At 44.0% G+C, this 27189-nt stretch overlaps 1 protein-coding gene across 2 annotated transcripts in view; it reads left to right on the top strand.

Annotated features, from left to right (window-relative positions):
* Positions 1-26153, top strand: part of GDF11 (growth differentiation factor 11) — a 34238-nt gene extending 8085 nt beyond the window's left edge. Inside the window, exons 2-4 of one of the 2 annotated variants that reach the window (XR_008598729.1) lie at positions 13570-13943; positions 16110-19432; positions 20661-26153. Coding sequence is in view for 1 of the 2 variants with exons in the window: in XM_055003546.1 (XP_054859521.1) it covers positions 13570-13943; positions 16110-16490 (755 nt within the window). In the remaining variant the exon portion in view is untranslated. Of the gene's footprint in view, positions 1-13569; positions 13944-16109 lie in introns of both variants that reach the window. The other variant, XM_055003546.1, reaches the window with a different exon arrangement.
* Positions 26154-27189: the final 1036 nt, after the last annotated feature.

Genomic DNA, 27189 nt, shown 5'->3' with positions numbered 1-27189 from the left:
TTTCAGAATTGGAAAATTGTTCAGATATTGTAGAGTAAGATTTCCCCATTAATTACAGGCCGTTTAAGTTAGGGCTGTATGTCGTACGCCGTACTTTCACAAAATTTGTGCTAAGTGCCCAATGGCACTTTCTTGTTGACGGGGCAAATTCCGCCAAGCAAGTTCTGCCAGGAGGTGAGGCCCAGGGGTCCAGTGGATCAGTGCCAGCCAACCCAAGGAGCTTGGGGCAAGGGGAATCCTAAGACATACCCAAATCTCTTGGAACAACCTGTGCTTTAAAGCAGCAATGCTTGACGATCAATTTTGCACCTTGAGTGGCAGTAACTATATTTTGTTTCCAACCAGTATAATTTTATGGGAGAAAATGGAAAAGTTTTGAGGGGTTCATTCCCTGACCACAAGTGAAACATGGCAAGCTGTCTTCCAGAGGGACTGCTGTGTTAGTCCCTCGCAACAAAAACAAGAGTCTTAGAGACTAACCAACGGATCGCAGGGTGAGCTTTCATGGGTCAGATGCCACGGTATCCCACAAAAACTTGTGCCAAAACAAATGTTAGTTTTTAAAGGTGCCACAGGATTCCATGTTGTTACTATCTGGTTATATGAAGCTCTGGTTATAGAAATGTGTTCCAATGTACCATTCCTAGTAAACCTTTTCTCCTTTTAATTGTATCCTTGCTTGATTAATTTGTATGCTGGTCTTAGCCACCGTAATAAATGAATGAATGAAAATGTTAAATAGTGAAGTGGCCATTATCATTACCAGCTCCAGTAACCTGTGTGATTGTGTGGTTCTGCCAACTCTAGAGGAACTGACAGAAGTTAATGATATCAACAGAATACCAGTAGTGTTAATTATAGTTGGGGCTTTTTTTCTGGGGAAAGAGGTGGTGGAACTCAGTGGGTTGCCCTCGGAGAAAATGGTCACATGGCTGGTGGCCCCGCCCCCTGATCTCCAGGCAGAGGGGAGTTGAGAGTGCCCTCCATGCCACAGCAGCACGGATGGCAATCTAAGCTCCCCTCTGTCTGGAGATCAGGGGGCGGGGCCACCGGCCATGTGACCATTTTCAAGAGGTGCCAGAACTCCGTTCCCCCACATTCCCCCTGAAAAAAAGCCGATTATAGTACTCTAAAACAGTTGCACAGAAGACACTGAACAGAACTGTCCATGTCACTCATTCAGCTGGGGTCTCTTGAGAGCCACTTTAAAACAGTTCCATTTGCATATGGGGTATGTCGGTCATCCACGAAAGAGTGACTATGTGTATCTCTGAAAAGGAATATGTATGTGTGTCAGTTAGATTGCTGTGGACTTCCTGGGAACGGTGGCCGCACACATTAATCGTGATATGCACTAAAAGTGGTTTGGCCCTGGGGAAGAGGGAATACATCCAAGCTGAAAAAGATTCAGGCACCTAAAAATGGTGATATTGTGGCTTAAAAATGCGACACATTTATTCAAATCTGAATACGACTGGGGCCTAAAACAAGTGGATGCTGTTTCCTCCATAATGGAAGCAGTGCCTAAGAATTTCATTTCCCTCCACCGCATCCTAGGAACACATGTTAACCCAGTAAGTGGGACTGCATATATAACTGGAATTTTCTGATTGCATTTAGTGTACAAATGTTTAAAACAACATCTAGAAATAGAGAGATGAAAAGAAAGTAATTAATAGGAGTGATCAGCAGTGGAATCTAAAACAAGCTCTAAAAGAAAAATCTAAGGAATCCTGCATAGCTAGCTGGGTAATTTTAAACACAGAAGGAGAAGGAACAAGAATTAATGGCTAAATCCAAGCGACTATCAATTAAAAATAAAACCCAATTATATTTACTAGAAATGGTGACTAACCGTTGGGACAAAATGTGCACAGCTTCTCTGTCACACACTAAATTTGTTTCCAGCTGAGGACTAGATGCCATACATAACTTGATAGGGGGACCCTCTGATAAGTGGAAACAATTCCCTTGCTTCTCTTAAAGATGAAACCATAATTCATGATCTCATTTATTATTCAGAACTAAGACAGGGGTTGGAGGAGATTGAGAGAGACGTGCAGAGCTTATGGCTGAAATCACTATGGGATGTGTGTCAGAATTACTAGAACTGGTAGAATTCAGGAAGGATGCAGTAGGATGAATAAACTGGGAGTGATCTGTGAAAAAACAACCAAGCACAAATTTTTTTCTGCCTCACTGTTGTGCTATGATATGAACAATCCCATGTTACCCTTGCGTATTTTCTCTGGCATGGAGAGACCAGTTTTAAGATCAGGAGGCTGATATCTTTTGTACCCAATACTTGTCCCAAAACACACGGCCAGACTTTTAAGAACCTCTCCTTGCTAATGAATGGTGATAGCAGTAACTGGTTGAATCAAGCCCTCTGACACATTTTGGTCAGTGGAAGAAGCAGCAGCACGATTGCAAACATATTCTAGAGTATGCTTCTTTTCATACACGCACATGCGCATTCCGTTCCTCTGTTAAGAGCTGAGCACTTCAGTGCTTATATGAGGTCCAAAAGACTGGAGGCTGAAGGGGTCCCAGTGGGATTGTGGAGGGGGACTGGAGGGAAACAAAGCCAAAGTTCCTGTAGTTGGTACTCAGTTTAGTAAGAAACCATTCTGCAATTGCTTTACTTGGGTATGTGCTTTGTAGGCTCCACCTCAGTAATAAGGCCAACTCAGCAACAACTTCTTCTGCGTCTGTAACAATGATCCTTATGCAGGAAACCCTGTGAAGCGTGCTCTTCCTGCGACCCCCAGAAATCTCCCACCTTGTTGACAAGACCCACAGGGCGTGCCCGCATTATTAAGAGTTGTGGGAAAGTTACAAGGGGTCAGATGAAGACTGCAAGAATGCCTGATATGATGCCCAAAACTCAATCTCCATACCCTTGGTCTTGCTCAAATAGCGAAGAATAAACTGCTTTAATGGTTTTGTAGTTCCAACATGTGAGGCTGAATTCTGGTTGGACATAACCGCTTCTGCCTCGAGCCTTCCTGATTCTATGAAGTAGAGATTTGTACTGATACATCTACTGGGACTCGGCTTTCAGCATTTGTTATTCACACGGCAATGAGGATATTGGGGGGGGGGAATCAAAGGCACCTGATCATCTAGTTCGGAAAACAGTCTTTTCACCCAAAGAAGCAATTACCCTGCCATGACTGGAAATCATGCAATGACTTTTTCCTGCCTGTCCCTAACAGCATGTGGGAAGTGGCTAGGGACAGAACACAGAACCATGGACAGCACCCTGGGAAGTTTTTGGGTGTGTGTGTGTGTGTGTGTGTGTGTGTGTGTGCAGAAGTAGTGCCACCAAAGAGGCTGCCGAGCAGATGAACCACAGAGACAAAGAACAATTTTGTGTCAGATCCAGGTGTTATTCAGTGACGCCCACAAACCACCTCACTGCACATAATAAGCCACAGGACCTTATTTAATAAAAAAAACCCAGATACAATAAGCAAATATCCTAAAAATAACAGTAGCCCTTTGCTTCCAGGGCTGGACTCTGTCCAATTTGCATAACTGCCCTTTCCACCTTAGTCTGTGCACTGTCCGTGTAGGACGTTTCATATAGTAAGGCCTAAAACACTGGTCAGGAGGGATGGGGGAAAGGTTTCCTGTCACTTTAAGAATGGCAAATACTGGTGTAGGGGGGTGGGAAACAAATTCCCAGGGGAGCACAGCATTAATTTGGGACTTGTGCACAGCAAATTGCCTCGGGCATTTGTTCGCAGAGGCCTTCGCTCCTGGTCGGCTACGCAGGGAGAGGCGGCCGGTCTGTGTCATGACCTTGGCGTGTTAGCAAAGCCCGCAGTTCACGGCACATGCAGCTGGGGGTGATTAAGCTGGGCGGGGCGCACCCCGCAGGGGCAAAGGGGCGCTCCCAGCTCAATGTAACCCAGATGTCTGTGAACAGAGGAGGAGCTGGGGGGGGGGGGCGGGTTGGCCACGGGGTGTTGCTGGGGAGGGGGGGAGGGAGTGCCTCTCTCACTTCTCAGTCTATTTGTGCAGCAAGATATTTCCCTCACAGTCCCTAGACTTAGGGCATCCACAGTCCTTCGCCCTGCCCATTCTCCTATGCTGAGGAATAATGAAGTCTCTGATGTTTCTGGCATTTCTGCCTCCGTAGTTCTTTACGAGATGACCCATCAATGCTTGATGTGTTTTTATCTTGGTTAACCTGCTCCCAGGGCTCAAGGGGAGTCACTCCCCACTCCTTCATCTGTGTGGGCCGGAGAGTGACCGTCCAGGGGTTTGACCTCTTTGCTGAGGTGAGAAGATTTCTACCTCAGTTCGCGTCCTAACTATCCAGGGGTGGCCACTATCTCAGCTCTGCAGGGCTTGTGTCTATGGCACTCTAGGATAGATTTATTTCTGTTATTAATATATGCCCTGCTCCTCCAGTGAAGCTTGAGGTGACAATTTGGTCTTTAAAACAGCATTTTTTCCCTTGTAAAACAAACAGCATGTCCTTTTCCATAAAGTTCCTCCTTGCTAGTTAGCTGCCAAATCACAAATTTCTCTCTTTTGATTACTGTTTTTCAACTTGCTAAAGTATTTCTCTTCAGCTTCCCTTCCGGAGTAGACTGGGCATGTTCAATAGTCACAAGCCATCAGCCACAAAAAGAAACCAAAGTTAATTTAAGTAACTGTTAGGGGTATGCACCCAAAACATTCATTTCAATTTTGAACCTGGGGCTTCTGAATGAACTCTGTTCCATTTTTGTTTGTTTTTTCCGGATGGAGAGGTTGCCAGTTTGGATCTAATTTGTTGGGTTTTTTTTGTTATCATGAATTTTCGTCCCATTCTTTGCCATGAGACTTTTTGGGGCAGTTGTTTTTGCAGTTAATTGCACCAAAATTACACAAAACACTGTTCTCCTTCTAAACCATTTGAGAGCACAACAACAATAGGGTTCAATGTTTACTAATCCCAAAGAATGCTTTGGGAAGGCTTCAAGTTTAGGGAAGTTTTGGGTGGCTGCACATGTGCAAGACCATTCTTTTCAAGGGGTGTGTGTGGGGGGGGGGTAGGGAAACAAGGCCCTGGGGCAGCTCTTTTCTGCTTAACCAAAAACCAGATCAACCTCCTGCCTCAATAGACCCATGCTTTCCCCATAAGTTTTCCTTTTGCAGGCGGGATTGTTTTTGAAAGGGCAGAGTAGGCCAATGGCTTGCAGGGGGCTTGACTTAAGCTTGTGTGGAGAATTTGTTTTAAACAATGTTTTGGTGGATGCTGGATGGGGGGAAGCAATCCTAAACAGGTTTATTCAGATGTAAGTTCCATGTTATTCAGCAGTGCTTAAGGAAGTGTCTTTTGGATTGCAGCCTATGATTGGTGTCTTCCAGGGATTTAATCATGATTGATTGATTGATTGATTGATTGATTGACCGACCATCCAAGTGTCCTGATAGGGGTGGGGGAGATAGGCCAGTGCCTAGGTAGTGTCACAAAAAAAAAGATGCACATTCCCCCTTCTCAATGTTTCCAATGCTGGTAGGCAGGAAGAGGTCTCCTCTTGTGAGGACTCACCCAATTGGCAGGGAGACAATGCCCTTGCCCGGGTAGCGCCAAAAAAGAAAAAAGAGAGATTCACCCATGCTCAATGTGCACATTCCCTCTTCCTGCCAATGCAGTCTACAGATTGGGTTCACTGTTCTGGATGCCAATTTAACAAAACCAGACAGCAAATTTCAGGTATATTTCCAGCTTGTTTGTTTCATCCTGCATACACCTTCGTAACTGGTTTCTAGTAACCAGTGTCCATTGTGGAAGGATCTTTAGCCATTAGCTAAATGTAAGCATAGAGAAAGAGCCAGTTTGGTGTAGTGGTTAAGAGTGGCAGGACTCTAATATGGAGAGCCAGGTGTGATTCCCCACTCCTCCACTTATAGCCAGCTGGGTGACCTTGGGTCAGCCACAGCTCTCTCAGAGCTCTCTCAGCCCCACCCACCTCACAGGGCGATTGTCATGAGTGTGTGTCAAGTTGTTTGAAAGGGCGGTATATAAATCGAATGTTGTTGTTGCTGTTTTTATTTTTATTATCTCTCCACCTTGCATAGCCACAGCAAACTTTTTGCAGGGGATTGCCCTCACATACACATCTTCCCAAACATTAAGCTCTGCATTAGAGGTCTCTCCTGGGTTAATTGTACTAGATTGTAACCTGTTCTCTTTGCTCATTCTCCTTACCCACCTGCTGCCTCCTATAGCTTTCTCCTATATTTATGTATTTAGGCATTTACCCACCAGCTATCTCCTACAGCTATTTATATATTTTAAACCACTTTTGACCCCTTTGAGGACCCAAAGGTGTTTACAACACTTCACCTCCCTCCATTTTATCCGCACAACGCTCTTATGAGTTAGGTAAGGGGGGGGGAGCTCACCCAGTGAGCTTCCATCGCAGAGCTGGGAATTGAAGCTGAGCTCCCTAGGTCATAGTTGGGCCTACGGTAGCAAACTTAGGGTTGGGAAATTCCTGGAGATTTGGGGTGGGGTTTGGGGAAGGAGTTCAGTGGGGTATAATGCCATACAGTTCACCTCCAATGCAGCCATTTCCTCCAGAACTGCTCTCTGCAGTCTGGAGATCAGTTGTAATGCCAGGAGAGCGCTCGGCTCCACCTGGAGGTTGGCAACCCTATCAGACAACTAACTACACCGGCTCTTTATAGCAGGCAGAGGAGATGGTGTGCAACAGGAATTGTTAAAGTGGCAGGAATCAAAGCAGAGTGCATTCTGCCCCGCTGCCTTGGAATCTTAAAAGATATAAGTGGAAGTGTGGAAATGGCTCCTGAGGCTGGAGGGAGTTCTTCAAGCCTAATGTTGGATCCACCCATCTTAAGCTCTCCAGGTTGTGATTTGGCCCCCTTGTCTTTGACTAGATACCTCAGATAGCATTCAGATACTGTTCTTCTCAAATGCTCGCCTTTCTCTCTGAGAGCTACAAAACAGCAAATCTGTTTTATACTGAAATTACACAAAATTATAAGCAAGGAAGTTGATGGAAAGTGTAATAGATGCGAGAAAAACCACAACACCTCCATGCAAGGGGAAAGGGGCATGGATACAGAGATGGATTAGACAGACAGTTTCAGGAAAGTTAATCCAGGCACCCTAAAGAGAAGAGAGGCTGTTCTGGATTACTCCTAAATGGGATACAGACCGAGAGGGACGAGGTACTGATGTAATTTTCATCACGGATTACCTAAAATTACATCATTTCCTGCATCCTTAAAAGATGGATGTACCCGACAGCCTCCTATGGTGAGGCTTCCTTTTGGTGAAGGAAATCAGTGCCAAAGAATGAGAATGCTCGGTGGAAAGAAATTTTAAAACCACCGTCAGATTGAATTCACTTGCTGGTCCTGAAGGCATTCATATTATATATTATAATAAAAACATTAGTGCTTAACTAAGGCTAGTTAAAGAATCACACAATTTGCCAGTATAGCAGGACTTTTCAGGCCGTCAAAAAGCAAGGGATAAATTGTGAATTTGTGAAAGTATTATGAATCTGGGTGGATTCATTTAGTTGAATAATATAAACTAGATTATAGCCGCACGTTATCTCTGGCCCTTTGGATACTCCAGGTTGTATCCTGTCAATCATTTCTGTGCAGGGGAGGGGATTTCACTGATTCCTCCCACAGCAGCACCCCCCCTTATGCTGTTCCTGAGCATCCCCATCCCCCAGGGGTGGAATTTCAGAGGGCATTTAGTGTTGCAGGAGGAGGAAGCGAGTGGAGACGCCACGTTCAGCTGACAGAAAACCTCCCGTTCCCTTGAGATTTTCAGTGGGATCCAAGCGACCATCTTCTCAGCCCATATTCTGTCCCCCACCTTTGAGGATGGGGAGGGCCATACACTGGGTCTTACTAGAAATGCATGAATGCTAATGTTTTGTTTTCTGCCAACTGCCAGATAAGTGACACGTGGGAGCTCACTAGCAAGCTACAGTGGCAAGGCAACATCTATCCTATTAGTTCCTAGCAACTGACACTCAGAAGTATGTGGTACTGCAGAGTTACTCCATCTTAAATCACCACTGAAATCCACGTGCTTAGGTGAAAGTCACTCTGCATAGAATTGCACTGAACATGAGAACTGGCTAGGATGGCTAGCAGTCACTCAAAGTGCTATTGCTTGCAGTAATTATGTACTTCCATGCATGGATGCACGTGTAACGTCTAAAATGCTTTTCTTTCTTTGGTATAGTTAATTAAATGGTCTGCTCCCCCTCTGTTATTTTTGTTACTGTTACTGTCCACTCTCCCCGTGAGGGGGCTCAGAGCAGACGTCAACAAAGTTTAAATCCCGCAGAGGTGGCTTCAGCTGACAGGTGGGGACTTCCCCACCTGTCAGCTGAAGCAAGGCGCGGGACTTAAAGCACCTGTTTCTGTGCCCCTAGCTTGCAAGTGGCATGGAAACAGGTGTTCACCTGCGGGACTGGCTTTAGCTGACAGGCCCCAGAAGTGACAGACCACGGACTGATGAACCAGTCCGCAAACCGGGGTGGGTTCATGAAAAAGTCTGTGGTCTACGAAATGCGACAGACCATGGCCCGATGGCCTGTGGTTTTTCCCCAGTCTGTGTCCAGCTCTACTTAGAACTGAGGAAAGAGCTGAGCAAACTGGCTTTCAGCAAGCAAATGTGACAAGCTTCAAATTTTAGCTGATAAATGTACTCTCTTGCTAATCACTTCTTATGTTACCTGCTTGGTGCCCAAAACATAGCGACTGAATCCTTCAGTGGGGTCTTATTTTACACTAGTCTTTGTCTCTAACATCCCAGGCCCCCATTGTACATAAAACCAGGGCCAATGTTACTTCATGCATCTAAAGAAATGAGCTCTGACTCACAAAAGGTTATGCTGAAATAAATGTTGTTAGTCTTTAAGTTGCTACTTGATTCCTCCGTCATTTTGCTACTACAGACTAACATGGCTACCCCTTAACAGTTGAGTAATGGCACTTTTAAAGTATGTAAACATTTTTAAAAAAAAAATGGTCCAGAGTGTTCTTGGGAATAAGAGGGTGGTAGAGTTGGTAATCTTTGTTTCCTTTGCTAGCTGCCTTCCATGGAAAGAGGTGCTGTGGGTTAATGTGGGCATTGCAAGACAAAGCAAAAGCACCGCTTTCCATGGGGGAAGGATACAATTTATAGCTTGTAAGCCTAATAATAATCTGACACTTGGACAAAGTTCATCTCATCTGCATGCTGATAGCCAGTTTCTCAAAGATTTAATCAAGCAGTCTCCTGAAGGTCATTTACTACAGGATGACCAGAAGACTGAATTTCTGCCTAGTCCTGATTGTTGTTTTATCTGACGTCCTATCACATATCTCATGAGCACACTGCTCATGCGGTTCCATCTCAGTAGCTTTTTCTGGGACAGAGTGCTTTTCCTCCTCTACTTGTGGAGCGGTAGGTAGGCAAAGGTTCTAAGTGTTACGCACTTTGGGGTCTTAAATGGAAGTCTTCTGCTTCTCTCAGACTTACTGGTTTCAGATGGATTATAAAGGAAGGGTTAGTCAATTTGTGCTTTTTTGCTTACAATTCCACAGGCTCTGATCCCAAACATAAGGGTCGCCCGGTAGGATATGACAAGGGGAACAGGTGTGTCTACCTGAGCTCCGGTCGCAGGTTCAGCAGTTACTCTCTGGCTTAGGCCTTGCTTGTTTCCGTGGCAACAATGAAGGAGGCTAGTTGTGCACTAGCCAGGGTTCCCATCTTCCCACTGGGGTGGGGGATCTCCTACCCCCAGCTCCTGTTACCTGCCAGCAGTGGCTGGCCCAAGGGAAAAAAATTAAACATTAAATATTGACATCAGGCAACCATGTGACTTTTGATGTCACACCTGTCTGGCAACTCTACAGTTTTCCCTGCAAGTGACATCGCACTGTCACCTGACGATGTTCCTGATACCCCCCTTACTCCAAACTCCACCGGTTGCCAGCCACTGTCTGGTAACCCTACGTCTAGCCCCTATACGAGCCTCAGAATTCAGGGGGGAAATGGAAATTCCACTTACTTAATACTGTCACTTTGAATCACCGAAGAGGGAAAGCCAGCAGGCGTGATTCTCACAGACTCCTCTGCTTGGCAGCAGTGCCAGGTCAAGTGTGGGAGGAAATTCTGCTGCCCAGTTCAGCAACTAAACACTGAATGGTGAGCTGGCTGGGAAAGAGCACTGAGGTAAAAAGGGCTGGAAGATTCTAGAATAAACGAAGCCTTAAGCTGAGAAGCAGCTGCACATGGAACGGTGGACTAAGCTGGGAAGGAGAGCCGAAGTAAAACGAAAAAACAAGAAAGCCCAGGACAATACTGGTGCCCTTCGGCCTGGGCCCTAGTAACAGCTGCATGCTGGGTAGTGGGCCAACTGGAACAGGGCTGAGAGTTTAAAAAGATTCAAAATTCCAGTGCCAGAAAGGCCGGAGTCCGAGTCTCAGCCAAGTGCTGAGTGGCGGGCTGATGAGGAAAAGAATACTGAGAGCAAACAAAACATAACAAACACCAACAAACAGGAACATTTTGGCACCACATCTAAACCTTAGTGGTGGCCAACTACCATGGCAGTGTGAAAGGCAATGCAGTTCTGGTGCCTGTTCAGGCCTGAGCTCTAATATGGAACAGTGGGCTGACTAGGAATGGATGGATCATAAAGGGAATGAGTGATCAAGCAGGGCTGCCAACTCCAGGTTGAGAAATTCCTGGAGATTTGGGGGTGCAGCCTGGGGGTGGCAGTTTGGGGAGGGCGCTCAGAGAGGATATGATGTCACAGAGTCCACTTTCTGAGCCTGCCATTTTTATCCAGGAAAACTGGTATTTGCAGTCTGGAGACAGATGAAATTCCAGGAGAACTCCAGGACCTACCAGGAGACTGGCGGCCCTACCGATCAATGTTATTTCCTTTGCAAGGCATGCCAAAGAAAGGGCTTTAAAAGTTGTCTGCCCTGAACTCAGCCTGCCTCCCCTGTTAAAGGAAGGACAATAACGCTTTCATTAAAAAAGGATTGTCCCTTGTCCAGTTTTTCAGGATTATTTTGGAAAGTCTGCCTCCTAATGGATGAACCAGGGCCTACACTTCATGGGGGAAAATGAAGTATGAATTTTAACATCTCTCGGATGGTACCAGGTTTCCTAGCATAAGACCTTGCACATGTTGCTAAGTAATTTTTCAGCTTGCTGCAATTTCTCTTGTCACTAATTGAGGTATCTTTACTCAGTGCGCTAGAGATTAGTGTGTCGAGAGAGGCTATTATTGTGTCTCACAGCTTACTTGGGCCAAGGAAGGGAGCTCCGACTCCTGAAAGCTCATACCCTGGAAATCTAGCGGGTCTTTAAGGAGCTACTGGATCTGGATCTGGCTCTTCTGCTACAGACCAACATGGCTACCCCCCTGAAACTATGGAGCTATATCTGTAGGTTAGTGGTATGTGATAGGTGGTAAGTCCCAGTTCTGGCTGCATCCCACTGGGGTTCTGCGCAACTATAACAATGATATATGTTGCATTCTAGGGCAGAATTACAAGATCACACTTGCCCTGATTCTATGCTTGACAAAAGTCCTAATGCAGATTAGAATCCCTATAGAAATATGCCCAGGAACAGTAGAAACACCTTCTTATAACATGCTAAGTGGGGCTACTAAAAGGCAGAGTTACAATGTGCCCTGATCCAGAGGAGTGAGCCGTGTTAGTCTGTAGTAGCAAAATAGTAAAGAGTCCAGTAGCCCCTTTAAGACTAACCCACTTTATTGTAGCATGAGCTTTCGAGAGCCACCGTTCTCTTTGTCAGAGGCATCTGTGGTTCTCGAATGCTACAATAAATAAAGTGGGTTAGTCTTTAAGGTGCTACTGGACTCTTTACTAATGTGCCCTGTGTTATCCTCAGGATAACACAATGGTTGATGAGGCAAAAAAAAAACCTGCTGTGAGGATTGAATGGACTTTAGCAACCTGAATTCTGGAGTATTTGGACTGGGCAAGCTACCCAAAATTCCACTGGATATTGGCTCGCTTTATCGGTGCTGCTTCCAGCTCCATTCCTTATGCAGCTCTGCCAATGCAGCCCTGCCAAGAAACCCTCCCTGATGCACCCCTCTTCTGTGAACCGTATGCTGAGGACAGGATAAGATGGCAACTTCATTACATGAGCCCTGCCTCTTCCCTGCATCTCAATATTAATTAACCCCCCCTCCTCCTTTCCAGTAAAATAAGCATCAGAACAGACATAATTACCCAAAGGTTCTAATAAATTAGAACAGTCCCGATAACTTATACATACGGACTCTTCTAGGGAACACGCAAAACAGTTTTTTATATAGGACCTTTTCCTACTTGGGTGATTTCCAGTTTTATGCTAAAAGGTGGGGTCTCAGAAGAAGTCATGGGGGAAGCATGGAAATAAACATTTGGTAAATTTCCCCCTGATCCAAATGTCTTCCTTCAAAACACTATAAACTCTGAGCCACTTAAACAGCCAATTTGTCCCCTACCTACTGTTTTCCCTCCTCTTCAAATGATCAACTTTTTTTTCAACGTTCCGGGCCTTCTGGAAGGCAATGAGCATGCTCAGATTTCACCAGTTCTTTCAGGGATTTCCCCCTTAAATTTACCAAGTTAAGTTCTTCTGCATACCCAGGGATTCGCCCGAGTATTAACCAACCCTGCTAACAACAACAACAACAACACTAAGTGTGCTTATATACTGCTCTTCTAGACAGATTATTGTCCCACTCAGACCAGTGAACATAGCCAGTGTCATTATTATCTCCACAACAGAAGTGGGGCCGAGAAGAGTGGCTTACTCAAGGCCTGCGGAATTCATGGCAGTAGTGGGATTCGAACCAGCAGAGTGCCAATTGTATCCCAACCACTTAACCCATTTGCAGCTGTGCTAATGGACATGGTTGGAAGCCTGTGTGGAACTGTAGAGGAAATAAGCCATCGGGAAATTTCCCCCTGACCAAATCTCTCCTTACTTTAAGCAGTTAGGGCCGATATCTCACAGCAAGTTGAAGGGTGTCTGAAGAAGTGAGCTCAAAAGCTTACACACTGAAAATCTTGTTGGTCTCTAACAGGTCACTGGATTCAAACCCTGCTGTTTTACTGCAGACCAACATGGCTACCCACCTAAAACAATCAAATGATACCTTGTTATGGTATAATATAGGGGGGGGGGACCCAATACAAATGGAACAAACCATACGTGAAGGAAAAATAATCAAATCAATTTATAACTCAAGCAATAAACCAAGCTGTCAGTCAAAATATGTGTTAAATACAGTGAGGAGCACAAAATCAAACTTATTTGGGAAAGTCATACATTCACAATATATAGGCCTGGCTGGCACTGTGTTCTGCTAACAAGACATCTTTGTTTTTGAAACACAAATACAGTACTATGTGATGTGGCAACTATTCTGTGATAAAGATGCTCGTGTGAATTGTTCCCTAAGCAGCAGCATTTAATGAAAGCAATGGGAAACAGAGGCTGTGGGTGGGGAAAATTCGCTCACTGCTTCTCTTTCTGTCTTTCTCTGCCAGCGGACCCTGTTGTGCAGATTGAAGGCAATCCACACTGTTGTTTCTTCAACTTCAGCCCCAAGATTATGTTCACCAAGGTAGTAAAAGCACAGTTGTGGGTGTACCTGCGACCCGTTCAGCACACTTCCACAGTTTACTTACAGATCCTGCGCCTCAAGCCAGTGACGGAGGATGGCAGCCGCCACATCCGTATCCGCTCGCTCAAGATTGACCTGAACTCTCGCATTGGTCACTGGCAGAGCATTGACTTCAAACATGTGCTGCAGAACTGGTTCAAGCAGCCACAAAACAACTGGGGTATCGAGATCAACGCTTTTGATCCGAATGGGAATGACCTGGCTGTCACTTCGCTTGGGCCTGGTGCTGAAGGTCTGGTGAGTAAAGAAGAACAGACTTTGCCTCCTCCTTTCTACTTCCTAACCCCTAACACAGTAGGGCTGCCAGCTCTAGGTTGGGGAATTCCTGGAGAATTTGCGGTGGAGCCTGGGGAGGACAGAGTTTGGGGAGGGGAGGGAATTCAGCGGGGATGTGATGCCACAGAGCCCATCCTCCAAAGCTGCTGTTTTCTCCAGGGGAACTGATCCCTGTATTCTGGAGATCGGTTATAATTCTGGGAGAATTCCAGGCCCTACCTGGAAGTTGGCAATTCTATAACACAAATCTGCAGGCCTCTCTAAATTATCACAAAAAATTGCAGGTGTCTGTCAGCAAAAGGAGCTTAAGATATGTTCTTCTCATCACTGCAAGCTGTTAAGAAGTAGGTGAGAGTTCAAGGGAAGGCACTGTCTTTCAGATTTAATGCTGATTCGAACGTCTTTAACATGCTGCCAGGTATATAATACCCTGTATCTCTTTGTCACAGCAGCCAACAAAGAAAATGGAAACGGGCAGGGGTGTGCTGTGGAAACGGGCAGGGGTGTGCTATGTACAGTGGTAGGGAAGGCCTGGTTTTCTAGGCCCATTCCAACACTTTGCTTCTTGCATGCCTTCAGTGGCTTGGAGTTTTGGATGCTGGGGTGAGAATGGAAAGTGCTTTTCCTGTCGTCCCTGCCTGTTTGCCTGTAATGGCAACTAATGGCAGCGCCACATACTTCAGGGAGCTGGAAGTAACCAGGAAATTCAATGTCATGCTCTGCTGTCAAAAGAGCCTCCCCTACCCCATTTGCAGTGGCAGAAGCAGTTAATTTCTCAAAGAACCAGCTGTGGGCAGAAGCAGTTACTTCCAGCCCCCTGCAGTATTGTGGTGCTGCCGTTAGCTGCCATTACAGGCAAACAGGCAGGGACGACAGGGAAAGGGATCCTCCCGTTCACTCTCAGCCCAAAGGCTGTTATAGTAATAACAATTTTGCTAGTCTTCACTAAACTTCATTGTGCATTTTGGTATCGCTGACCTTTGCTTAGGTGAATATTTTACTACTGAATTTTGGAGTAGATATGGTGCAGAAAACTGTATCATGTCAAATACAATTCTTGCTATTATCTAATACCCAAGTCATATTTCAGGCTTTTTCACTTTTAATCTAGCTTCAGTTCTTCAGAATGGCCAAATATTATTAACACAATTATAAGAAAGCTGAATTACCATTTGTGGTAGCTTTGGAGTGTGTGAAACCCAGATACTCTTTTCAAAGGTGCTGGCTTTAGCAAAATATTTGCTACTAGCAAGAGACAAATTCACTGATTTATTGAAGCAAGTTCTACATGTTACAGCTATAGATTTTTGGATCCATATATTAGCTGGGCTTTGCAATTCTTAAACTACCCTTTTATGCAAACAGCCGTTTTGGTTAGGAGTTTTCATTTTTTTAAAATAATGTAATGAGGTTTAACGGAAACCTTGTTCAACATGCATATGATGTTGCAACAAAATACTATGTAAAACCACACAGAGATAAGCACTCTCCACATTCTTTTAATGGAAGCTCCTCTTATTCCACATCATCATCCACTGCCTACAAATCAATCTCTTAACCCACTGAGTGATTACTCACTGCAGTTTTATTAATTTTTTTCCCCTAACAACAGCTGATGGGTCAGAATCCTATAGTACGTTTCTCTCCAGATTAGTAGACTTGCAGTTTTTAAAGGAATATATAACTATCAAGTTTAATAATAATCATTGCTTATAGCTAATCACTGTTTTTCACCTCTTCAGAAGGGGAAAAATGCAACATTCAGGGCCTCTGCTGAGAACTGAATAAATTATTGCATGCTACGATAAGTGATATAGGATTGGAAGGAAATGATTTGTTTTAAAGAATAGATAAGGGTAGATGGATGGGGATGAACAGAATCGGACAGAATAGGGGAGATGACTACTTATTAATAAACTTGGTGTAAAGGATGGACAGGTGGAGATAAAATCGTGGCTCTATAGGTAGATTAATTTGGGTGGAACTGATACACTGCAAAATTCTGTCTCTTTGAGGTTGTGTCCTTTCCTTTGTGCGGGTCATCTTTTATAGTAGGGGTTGGGTGAGCAAGTAGACTATTTATGAACTCCTAGCCGTGTGTTTTCTCCTTTCCAATCCCACCCCCAGCACCCTTTCATGGAGCTGCGCGTGCTGGAGAACAACAAACGGTCCCGGCGGAATCTGGGCCTAGACTGTGACGAGCACTCCACTGAGTCCCGGTGCTGCCGTTATCCCTTGACCGTTGACTTTGAGGCTTTCGGCTGGGATTGGATTATCGCCCCCAAGCGGTACAAAGCCAACTACTGTTCAGGCCAGTGTGAATATATGTTCATGCAGAAATACCCTCACACCCACCTGGTGCAGCAGGCCAATCCCAGAGGCTCCGCTGGGCCTTGCTGCACGCCCACTAAGATGTCCCCCATCAACATGCTATACTTCAATGATAAACAGCAGATCATCTATGGCAAAATCCCTGGCATGGTGGTTGACAGGTGTGGATGCTCTTAAACCTCCCCCACCCCTGCCTGTCCTGTCCCTCCCTTTTCCTCATCCCCTTGGATTCCTGCTTCGATGATGCGCCCTGATACTGAATGAATCCATTCCTTAGCATTTCAAAAACATTTTGGAAGAGAAAATAATTGTGAGAACAAGAGGAATAGAATTTGTTATCGAAAAATCTCTGAAGTGACATCACGCGCTGTGCAATAATCAAAACAGACGTCACATTACCGGAGAGGGGACGAGTTGGCTTGGATCAATACTCTCCTCCCCGAGGCAGATGTGAAACGAGCATTTCCTTTCTTCCTCTCCAGAACCCTTTGTTTGACCCATCACTGCTCAAGCTTTATTTTTATTGGCATTCTCTCTTTCTCCCCCACCCTCTTCCTCTCTTGAACTGGCAGGCAAAAATAGTTATATGTTAAAAAAAAAAAAGTTCATCAGAAAGAGACTTTTCAACCCGTTTACAAACAGCGAACGCTTCCTAGATTGTGATTGTTAAGTTAAATAAAATGTTGTATGGAGCTATAGAGATAAAGAGGGGGGGGGGGGAAAGAGGTAAATATTTTGTATTAAGATGAAGAAAGGAGAAGGGAACCAGCCAGCTTGGGGGACATTTGGTATTTGCTTTGAGGTTTTATGGGGGGAATTTGAGGGTTGCTGAACCTGCCTGCCTTTTGAAAGACAGAATACCTGAAAAGATAGGAGACTCCAAAGAAACTGCAAATGGGATCTTGGAATGTTTCTGTGTGTTGCATGGTTGCAAAAAGTGGTGTTGCAACGGAGCCATATCTGAGACTTGGGAGGGTTTTGAAGAGCTGTCTTATTGGAGGGGAAATTCTTACTTCTAGCTGCCTTGGACACAAGTCCAGCCCTTTGGTTTCAGCGTCTCTGATATCTGCTATCAGTAGTTCCACAACTTCCCTAAAAAGTATAAACACAGTTCAATTCATTCATACTCATCCTTAGTTTCACATGGGATCCACCTAGGATTGCCAGCTCATGCTTGGGAAATACCTGGAGACTTGGCGGTGGAGCTTGGAGAGGGGAGAGAACTCAGCAAGGTGTAATGCCATAGAGCCCACCCTCCAAAGCAGCCCTTTTCTCTCCAGGGGAACTGATCTCTGTGGGCTGCAGGTCAGTTGTAATCCCGGGAGATCTCCAGTCCCCCCTTAAGAGGCTGGCAGGTCCACCACAAACGCATCTTGGCAGTAGGGAGTAAAAGTCCACGAGGGAGAAGTTTGTGCACATCAGGACAAAAAGCCTCTGTTCTCCTTCCCTCCCCCAGACACGCCTTTTGGCATAATTTGAGCCATCTCATGGAAGCCCCCTTCTTGACTGAACAGGAGTCTCCCCAAGATGCAGTTGTGGAGAAGGCAAATCCCCTTTATTTATTTCTTAATTATTAACAATAGTGCATTACTACTTAAAGCAACATTTCCCAATAGATTCTGAGCGATTAAAAACTCCACGCCATGTAAATATAATGGAACTCGTGCTTTTCCTTTGCCAACTGCAGAACCGAACAAACCCCACCAGTTTGTTTTGCCTGACTGCAGCGTTTTTTAAAGTTTTAAATTTTAGTGACAAAGCATTTCCTGACATGAGATGCTCTGTATGCCTACTCCCTTTCTTCTGCACATCCGGTTGTATCATGTTTTATTTTAGAATTTTTAAATGCACTTATATAGATTCTTAGTCCATTTCGAGCCTTCTTTAAAACTGCAGTATAAACTTCCTTCCCCCAACCCACAACACAGAGCGATTCAGCCTCTGCAATCTGGGATAAGGAGGTTCAAGTATGACATGGGGGAACACAAACCTACACAAAAGGAAGAATGGCTTGCATCTAGAAATAACAGCCGTGCTTCTATACCGTTCTTCTAGAGAGATTAGTGTCCCATGCAGAGCAGTGAATGAAGTCAGTGTTGTTGTTGTTATCCCCACAATGCAGCTGGGGAGCCGGGGCTGAGAGCAGTGGCTTGCCCAAGGCCACCTGCGGAGCTCATGGCAGTAGAGGGATTCAAGCCAGCAGAGTGCTGATTTGCAGCCCAACCATTATGCTACAGCAGCAGCAAGTATATAACACAGTCTGAATTACTTTCGCCCAGAGTTGATGTTACTTCTCTCAGGATCAAGTAAAAAGTCAGAGAGGCCTTGGGATGATTGATGAAGCATGAACCACGGCTAGGAATATTGCAACTATAGTTTTACGAACAGCCCTACAAGGGAGAGGTCAGAAAGGATTCCAGATGAAGAAACAGCAAAGGCAATCCATTTGCAAAGAGGATAAAAGTTTGAGTCAAGTTTCTAATAGGGAAAAAACCCATTTGGACAGTTAGAATTACGAGCAGATGGAAGTATAGTAAAGTACAGATTGTTTTCTCAAAGGTGGAAACATGCTGGGAGATGAGTAGGTATACGTATCAGGTTTTGTTTCTGGCAGAAGATCGAGAGGTTCTAGTAGCTCTAACTGGAATAGGCCTATGCGTTTCTACTTCTGAGGTTAAAGTATGGATTCAGCTTTGTAAGATTTCGTTGGCAAATGGTTCAGTGAAACATGCTGAAATTTCAGTTCGTATAGGAAAGAACAAAAAGGAGACTACCAGGGGAGAATAATCTCTGAAATAGAATCCTTTTTTCATACATTTTTACAAAGGTTTCCGATGGGACCTACTCCCCCCACCCCCACCCCACGCAAGTAATCTCTGCAGTAGACAATGACAAACACTTGGGCTCACACTACTCATACCATTGTGGCGTCGTTACTTCCCTTTTGCTATTTTCTTGACAGTGTGAAACCAGGATCCCTGTTTCTCCAGAGTTCAGCCGTTCCTGCTCCTTGGGGCTTGTTTCTCCACTTCGCTGCTTGGGCTGTCTAGCTAGCTGCTGTGGGGCATGATGCAACTCTTCAGAAGTGCCTGTCATGGGTCTGGAACCCAAGTGTGGAGGTGATGGACTGGAGGGGAGTCTGTAGCAGAACTGGAGCCGAGTGTTTGTCCAAGATTTTTTTTGCACAGACAATATTGAGCCAATTGCCAGCTTGTCTGTCGAGATGATAGCCGTCTCGCTATGTTAGAGCAGCTAAAAATATGTCATTCAACTTTCCCTGCAAAAAATACTGTTTATGAATAGGATGGATGGGGAAGATGAGGTCAAATGAGATCATCTCCCCATCAAGATCTCATCTACCCTACTGAAGATTTGCCCGTGCCATTCTAGCACTTATTTTGTAAGAGTTAATCTGTGAATCTCGGTGCCAAGCCTGATTCCTACGTGGAGCAAATTTGTTCTTTTTTATAGGCTCATTGAGTACTCTTGAATTGCCTTACTGCTCTGACAGTAACAGGCCGGTAGGCAATCCTTAGACGAAAGCATACAGGAAGTCTTGAATGAAGATGCATGTAGAAAACCTAAACTTCCCACCCCTACCTCTCCCCTGTTGCTAGGGAGCCCATTGTTGCTCTAGCAGAGCAAAATCTTAGCACTTCTCATGGGTTTAAACCCTAAATACCAAAGTCCCTTGCCCAAGGTTGCACAGAAAACAGCTCTCCTGACCCTTTTTGAGCTACACTGCCTCTATCTCTAGCACTTATAGACTGAAGCGCTTCACCCTTAAGCACTCCTCATCAAACATACCTTTTCAGCTTGATGAATACATGCTAGACGACATTAACTTATAAACCACTTGGTGCAAATGAAACTGAGTTTAGGTATGCAACTGGATAAACACTCTGCAAAGGGAACCTTTTAATGGAGTCCTCAAGTGCTTGGAATGAGCTTGATCCTTTAGGGTTATCTGAAAATTCCCCCATCCGTTCTGTGTCCTCTTACCCTCATTTCTTGTTTCTGCAGTTTGAATTCTCGATAGAACATTAATCCCATTAAAAGGTTGGCTCTAAAACGGAGACCAAATGTAAACTTAGAGTCTTCCTCTTGGAGGATCACCCAGCTCCACACAAGTAGAATGCCCAAATGTGAATGAAAAATACATGCTGTGTTATTTTCTTATTAGTATCCTGTCAATAAAAGCTGAGGGGAGGAGGAAAAGATTCTCCATAGCACGGCAGCTATCTAAGGAGACTAGAATCTAGCAATCTGATGATACTGGCCTTAGTATTTTTATGAAAGCAGATCTTGCACAGTGATGTAGAACAATGCCGCTCTTTTACTTTCCAGTATTCTCCTTAAAAGAAAAAAAAAACCCTAAATCTCTCAATGTTGAGACTGATCAGAACAGCTATCTCTTGGAGCCTGCAAGGAACCTAGTACTACAGGTCAAAGAGGTGTGAACTGCCCCTTCAACTCACAAAGCTCACAAAAGGGTGAGTTGAGATGTCACATTCTTTTAATATTATTCTATGCCAGGAATGTTGAAGGAGGCACTTCACCACTGTACTGTATTATGCCTTTGGACTGGGAGAAGAACAGGAGCAGGTTGTTCCCATAAGCTATGGTTTTACCTCGTGATCTTCCAGAATGGTCAGTTCTGCGTTGGGTAAACTCAGAAACCTGTTAACGTACCAATCAGTGGATGAGTTAAGTAACTACGGCCCTTCATTACATATTCAGAAACATAGAAAGGATAAAAATGTACAGTCAGGCAGGCACAGTCAAGTCTGTTTCCCTTCCAGCCCCAGTCTGATCCCAAGAATATTTACATTCTTTCTCTTTTCAATTTGGTTGAGTTCAGCATTTCATCTCAGAAGACCCACCAGTCAGCACTTAGGTTTGTAAACTTCCCCTGGCAATAAAAACAATTTGACAATCAGAATTCTGTTACACATGCCCACTCGCTCTGCTGTGTCTAGCAGACGATGTCACAGATGCAAAAGCTATCAAACTCAAGTCTTTCTTCACACAAGGAGGTGTGCTCCGATATTTCCCCTCTAGAACAGTGTAAACATGACATGCCATCCTTAAGGAACGGTGTTTTGAGGAGGTCCTGGTTGCGTGGTACATATAAGCTCTGGCTTTGATACAGACTTAATGTTCTTGATAATTTTGGCATTAATTTCTTCCAAGTCAAATTTCTACCCTTCCTGTTTGCAGACAGCATGTTGAAGCCTCAGAAACCAAGGCGGCATCTCCCCTCTTATTCAGAGGCAGGTATCTATCCCCCACAGAGCACCAGGCCACGGCTCATATTCCTCGTCCACTGTCCGTCCGCTTCTGGATGCAGAGGCTGGACGAGAGTCCGTGTATTTTGCAAAGCACACTCCACTGATTTTATGTCATGCACTGATCAACCATGATGTATTATAGTTTTAGAAAGATTGTGTTAGAAACTGAAAAGAGGGAAATATATATAAGAGATTTGGTAACAGTGGTGCCCAGCTCTTATACCTTCGTGCTAGGTAGTATACCATAAAAGAACAGAAGGACCGTGTTGGAGACATTTTGCTCTACAAATTAATAAGAAGGTTGCTGTTTTGTTTCTGGGGCTGTGATAAGAATGCTTGAACTGGAAAAGGAATCTAACAATAATCAAGTAATGCAGGTGACTTTATTTTTTATTTTATTTATGTTATTTATAGTCCGCCTTTCTCACTGAGACTCAAGGCGAATTACACGGTATGCAAATCTGTGATAGCAAATTTGTGAAATAAATACTGAGGTAACTGCTTTACAGCAGTCCTGACTACAGATGGGCACGAACCGGGGGAAAAATTAACCGAACGGTTCATGGTTCATTGCATTTCATGAACCACGAACTTTCACAAACCTGCACCGGTTCGCGAAAACGTCACATCCAGGTCAGCAAATCGTCATGTCTGGGTCAGCAAAAGGTCACTTCTGGGCCAGCAGAAGGCCACTTCCAGGTCAGCAGAAGGTCTGCAGGAAGTCCATTCCCTGTTGCCTAGGAAACTGATTGATTGGCACCAGGCTGGCTGCAGGGACGAACCAAAAAACAAACCAAACGAACCAGCCTAAGGTTCATGGTGGTTTGTAAGAAACGGGCTCTGATGTACTGCTGATTTGCGAACCATGTGAACCGGCCCAGCTCATCATGAACTTTGGTTCGTATTTCAGTTCGTGCCCATCTCTAGTCCTGACCCAAAAGGCATTTTTCTCTCTCTGAATACCTACCAAACACTATTGTGTGGAACTCTATAAAGCATGTCAAAAGCCTCACCAATACGTTCCACGAAAACACTGGTTAAAGATAGGTGTCAGGTTCGGGCACCCCAAAGCCTACTCTTAATCTGCTGAGATCGGTCAGGACTTGGCTTATATTGTGGTTATCAGATGCTTAACTCTAAGATAGAGATGTTCTTAGATGACCTGAAATGGCACAAGGCTTTGCAATACACATCCTTTCCCTCCGGGAAACAAAAAAAGGGGAAGTGCATGACAAAGCTATTTTAATAAGAATAATTTCCTATTGGTGGCTTTGTTCAGCTGTGGGGTCAGCTACATCCACATTACTGTGGAAAACTGAGATGAAGATGACCAAACTGTACCCCTGGGAGTTGGGCTGCTTCCAGGGGGCCATCTCCAAATGGCTATTTTTGAAGGCAATCTCGCCAAAATATACTTCAGCACTGTGTTTTCCTAATTTAGGCAGCAGGGGAAAGAGAGAATAGTTTCAAACATGCTGTAACAGTTTTCATTCAAACTGAATATTGTGAAATAACCAAAGTAGAGACTTAAATCAACTACTGAAGATTGTTCTTATTCATACCAAATTAATTTGTGGAGCCTATTGTCTTGGAATATTGTGACAACCAGGAGCTCATTAAATATCATTTTTAAAATTTTCATTAAAAAACCCCAATGCACGGCAGACTCAATGAGACAGTCATTGAGATAACCAGTTGCTAGCAAAGTATATGGACAAAATCAGCTCTGTTTATGAAGCTTGTGCTTTGGCTAACCATACCTCATGAATATAGACCATTTACAGTGCAATCCTAAACAGAGTTACACCCTTTTAAGTCCACTGAAGTCAGTGGGCACAGAAGGGTGTAGCTACTATCAGATTTGCATGGCTAGTAACTGAACAGATTCAGTATTATGTAGTATCCAATCTTCTACATACAAAGACAAAAGTCCCAGTATTTTGTTCTCCCTTCAGCACAATTTCCTAAAGTCTGTTTCCCTCATGGCTGGTTCCCTATTGGCCCAAGTTTCCCGTCATGAGGTATTCTTCTGAGACGTGCAGCCTGATCATATGAATTCTTACTCAACAATGAGTTCAATTACACAAGTATGCTTAGGACTGCAGCCTTAGTAAGCAATGCTGCAGTCCATGCTAGTGTCCAGCAGCAACATGGAAAGCCCATTCTTCTACATTAAGCACTAGTGGCCCTTCCATTGGTTATTATACACTCAACAGCTGGGCAGGTCTCTCCTGAAGCATGGATGCTTTCTTTCTGGGATTTGGGTGGTTTGATTTTCCCCCCCTCCCCCTTCTGCTGCCCAATGGTGCTAAACTAGAAAGACAAGATCCAAATCACCTGCTATTAATTAATGGCTTTCTCCAATAGGACAGTATTTTCCTTTGGGCAATCTGACTTATAAAAGGCAGACAGGTTATGGTTATTTTGGATGTATGCTTGTAAATATCAATCCTACAAGTATATTATTATTTACTTTTATGTTACTGTGCATAAATGTCATAGAGGTTTGTGTGCAAACGTGTGTACGAGTGAATGAGCGAGCGAGCGAGAGTGCGTGTGTGTAAATGAAAATGAAAAAAATGAGTTTGATGATGATAACATGGACTGAGTTATTTTTATTTGAATCACATGACCAAAAGGCCATTCACTGGTGGAGATTGTTTTATTTGTTTGTTTGTTTTGATCACATGACCAAACACAGCACTTGAACATCAAAATAAAAATTTAAAATATTAAAAAAAAATTAAAATATAAAAAATAAAAGAGTTCGGAGCTTTTCACTCCAGTCCTGCATTTGGGACATGCACAGCTGTTATCTCAACCTTTCCAGATGGAAATCCTTTTGGCTGTCTTTAAGACAGGAGGCAGCCAGCGAAGGGAAACTGGGATTCCAAGGGGAAAGCTAATGCCAATACAACATACATCGTGCCCTACAATAACTTTGTTTTTCCAAAAGTTGCAAGTTGGTTTTAGGTCCATGGCTGATGTTAATCAACAGGGCCTTTTGTTGTACTTGTTAAGTGTGTCCATTCACAACTCTCCATCATTATCCCAAGCAGCTACCTTTCTCTACAAAACGGATGCTGGTTCACTTTGGAAACAAGAGGCAGTCCCATCAGGACATTGGGAGAGATCTCAGAGACTTTGCAGGAGCGAAACAAGGCACCTGGACTTAAAGATGCTGAATGTTCACTGTAAAAACTTCTGTATCGAGAGACTGCTTTAGGCTAAGGTACCATTTGCACTATGGAAGGTTAAAGAAAATTTAAAGAGACTAGGTTGGGGTTTCCCTTTTGTGACACACCCTAGAGCTCAAGAAGAGATACTTTTATGTTTGTGCGTTCTCTTTTTGTAATTGCTGTGTGTGAGGATTTGTGCGTATGAATCTTGGTGTAGTTCCCTTCCTGTTGAAGGCAATTCACTGTGTAGTTCTGCATTCCTAGCCATCAAACAAACTGTTGTCTCTGACTTACAGGCCACAAAGTGTCTTGCTATTGCCATACCTCTGAACACAACTTTCACGAGGCAAACTAACCCCACAGTTACATTTCTCTATGAAATACTAAGTAGGTGTTTCTACTAGTTGCCACACTGTTGACGCTCCTAAATAGATATAGAATTAGCCGATCAATATCCAGATAAACTTGGCTCCCCTTCGGGTTGTCGTAAGTGGGAGCAAATCTCTGGAGGGGAGGCATATCCATTTTCTAAATCAGTAAGAAACAGGACCAACAGCCTGGGAACTTAGATTCCTTAACTCTCCTGCACGAATCAGCACCAACTTCAGTGCAATTTCAAGGTAAATTGACTTTATCTCTGTGTGTCGTCTGTAGAACAGGGAGGAGACCCCCGCTCTTACTGGTGTTACGAAGCTTAATTGGTATAACTAGATGCTACAGATGAAGGAAATGGTAAAGGCGCAAGAGTGATTAAGTTATTCAACACCACTGTATAAAAAGAAAACAGTGTAGTTTGTCTCTCTTCCAACATTCACAGTTGGTTTAAAACGTTTCATCGTTCCATGCCATACTTCTTGACACTGCTAAAGTCAATTTCTTCAACGGCCTCATTGTCCTTTATCAGATCAACACGGTTCTGGCCTGTTTTACTTAGCAGCTTGGGTGCTGGAGAAAAACTGCAAGGCAAATGTTTTATCACAAAAGAAATAGTCTTCCTTCCTCAGATGGAGAAGTTCCCAACTAGTCACTTTACCGGGGAAAAAAAAGAAATGCACATATTATAGGTAGAGTATCTACTACCTTTATCCTACTGCAGAGGATTTACTGACGGAAAACATACAAACTAAGCTGAGGTGGCACTCGTTTGTGAGAAACTGGGGTCAGAACAACTGGGGACTTTTGTAGCTGTTCTTTCATATACATTTTAGAAGAAGACAAGGATTGCCCTGGCTATTTCTCTTCTGTGTTGTATAAACTAAAAGAAAAATCTGTAACTGGCTTTAGACTGTCAAGTACATCATCATAACCATTGCTTCTGTTGCAAGTTCTCTTTGTCCTTTTTTAGATTTTTTTGTACAATAAATATATATATAGCAAAAAAAATCATTTTCTTCTTTAATGCATTGGCAAAAGAATTCTAAAACTTCAGTGTATAATTTAGGAAGCTTTGACTTTTGTGTTTCCAGTGCAAACATTAGATGTAACTTCAGATAATTGTATTGTATTTTGATTTTGTTCTTGGGAAGGAAAAGGGGACAGCAATTCCAGCAGAAGGTGAACATACATATGCATCTGCTGCAGGCTACAGGGATGGGACTGGATGCCTTGGGTTTCAGAACCATCAATTGTATTTTCCCTGGAGAGCTGGTGATATGACACAGAAGACACGGCACTCAGCCACACAATTACGTCCACAAGCATGCTTTAATGTAGAAGACATTTTTATTTCAGGTGCCCAGAAGCCCTGACAATTTTGCATCAGTCCTCCCTTTCAGTAACTCACCTCTCCCTGATCTAATTTTAGAGTCAAAAATGTGTGTTGGCTGCTCCCTATCCTACTCTTTGGCTCCTCCACACCCCAATGTATTGGATGCTATGCCGCCAATGCAGTAATCTGATTAAGCTAAGCACTCTGGGGTCAGAACGCAAGACAGGGAACCTTCTCTCTCCGTTTTAAACAGAAAGCAGCCTGTATGTCTTTGTTCCCCATCCCCCTAAGCACATTTGGATAGAGCTGGAATCTGAAAATATTCCTTAATGCTTCTCATTTTTTCCCACACTCCCTGATGCTAAATCATCAAACTACTCCACTGGAAAACAAATTCCAAACAGCCTGCAGCAGCTTCCTATTCCTCTTTCATCACAACATTAAGAATTGGAGGGTGGCAGATAAGAGGGGGAGTCAGCATTTCTCATGTATACTGAAATAGTCTAAATAAAATCCCACTGAGGACTGGAACCTGAACTGAATGTCAGCCAAATCAGTTTGATTCTCACAGGCAACCAAGCTCGTAGCAGTCTTCAATTTAAGCACCGCTCTCTATCTAATTTCTTTTCAGAATGTTTTTGTGGTTCCTAAGGGTTCGTCATGCCTGTGTTTACAAAAATCAAAATGGGCTACAGTCT

This window comes from Eublepharis macularius, chromosome 19 (assembly GCF_028583425.1).
Source record: "Eublepharis macularius isolate TG4126 chromosome 19, MPM_Emac_v1.0, whole genome shotgun sequence".
NCBI classification, from domain to species: Eukaryota; Metazoa; Chordata; class Lepidosauria; order Squamata; family Eublepharidae; genus Eublepharis; species Eublepharis macularius.
Note: the sequence above shows the minus strand (reverse complement) of the source record. Positions and strands in the feature narration are given on the sequence as shown.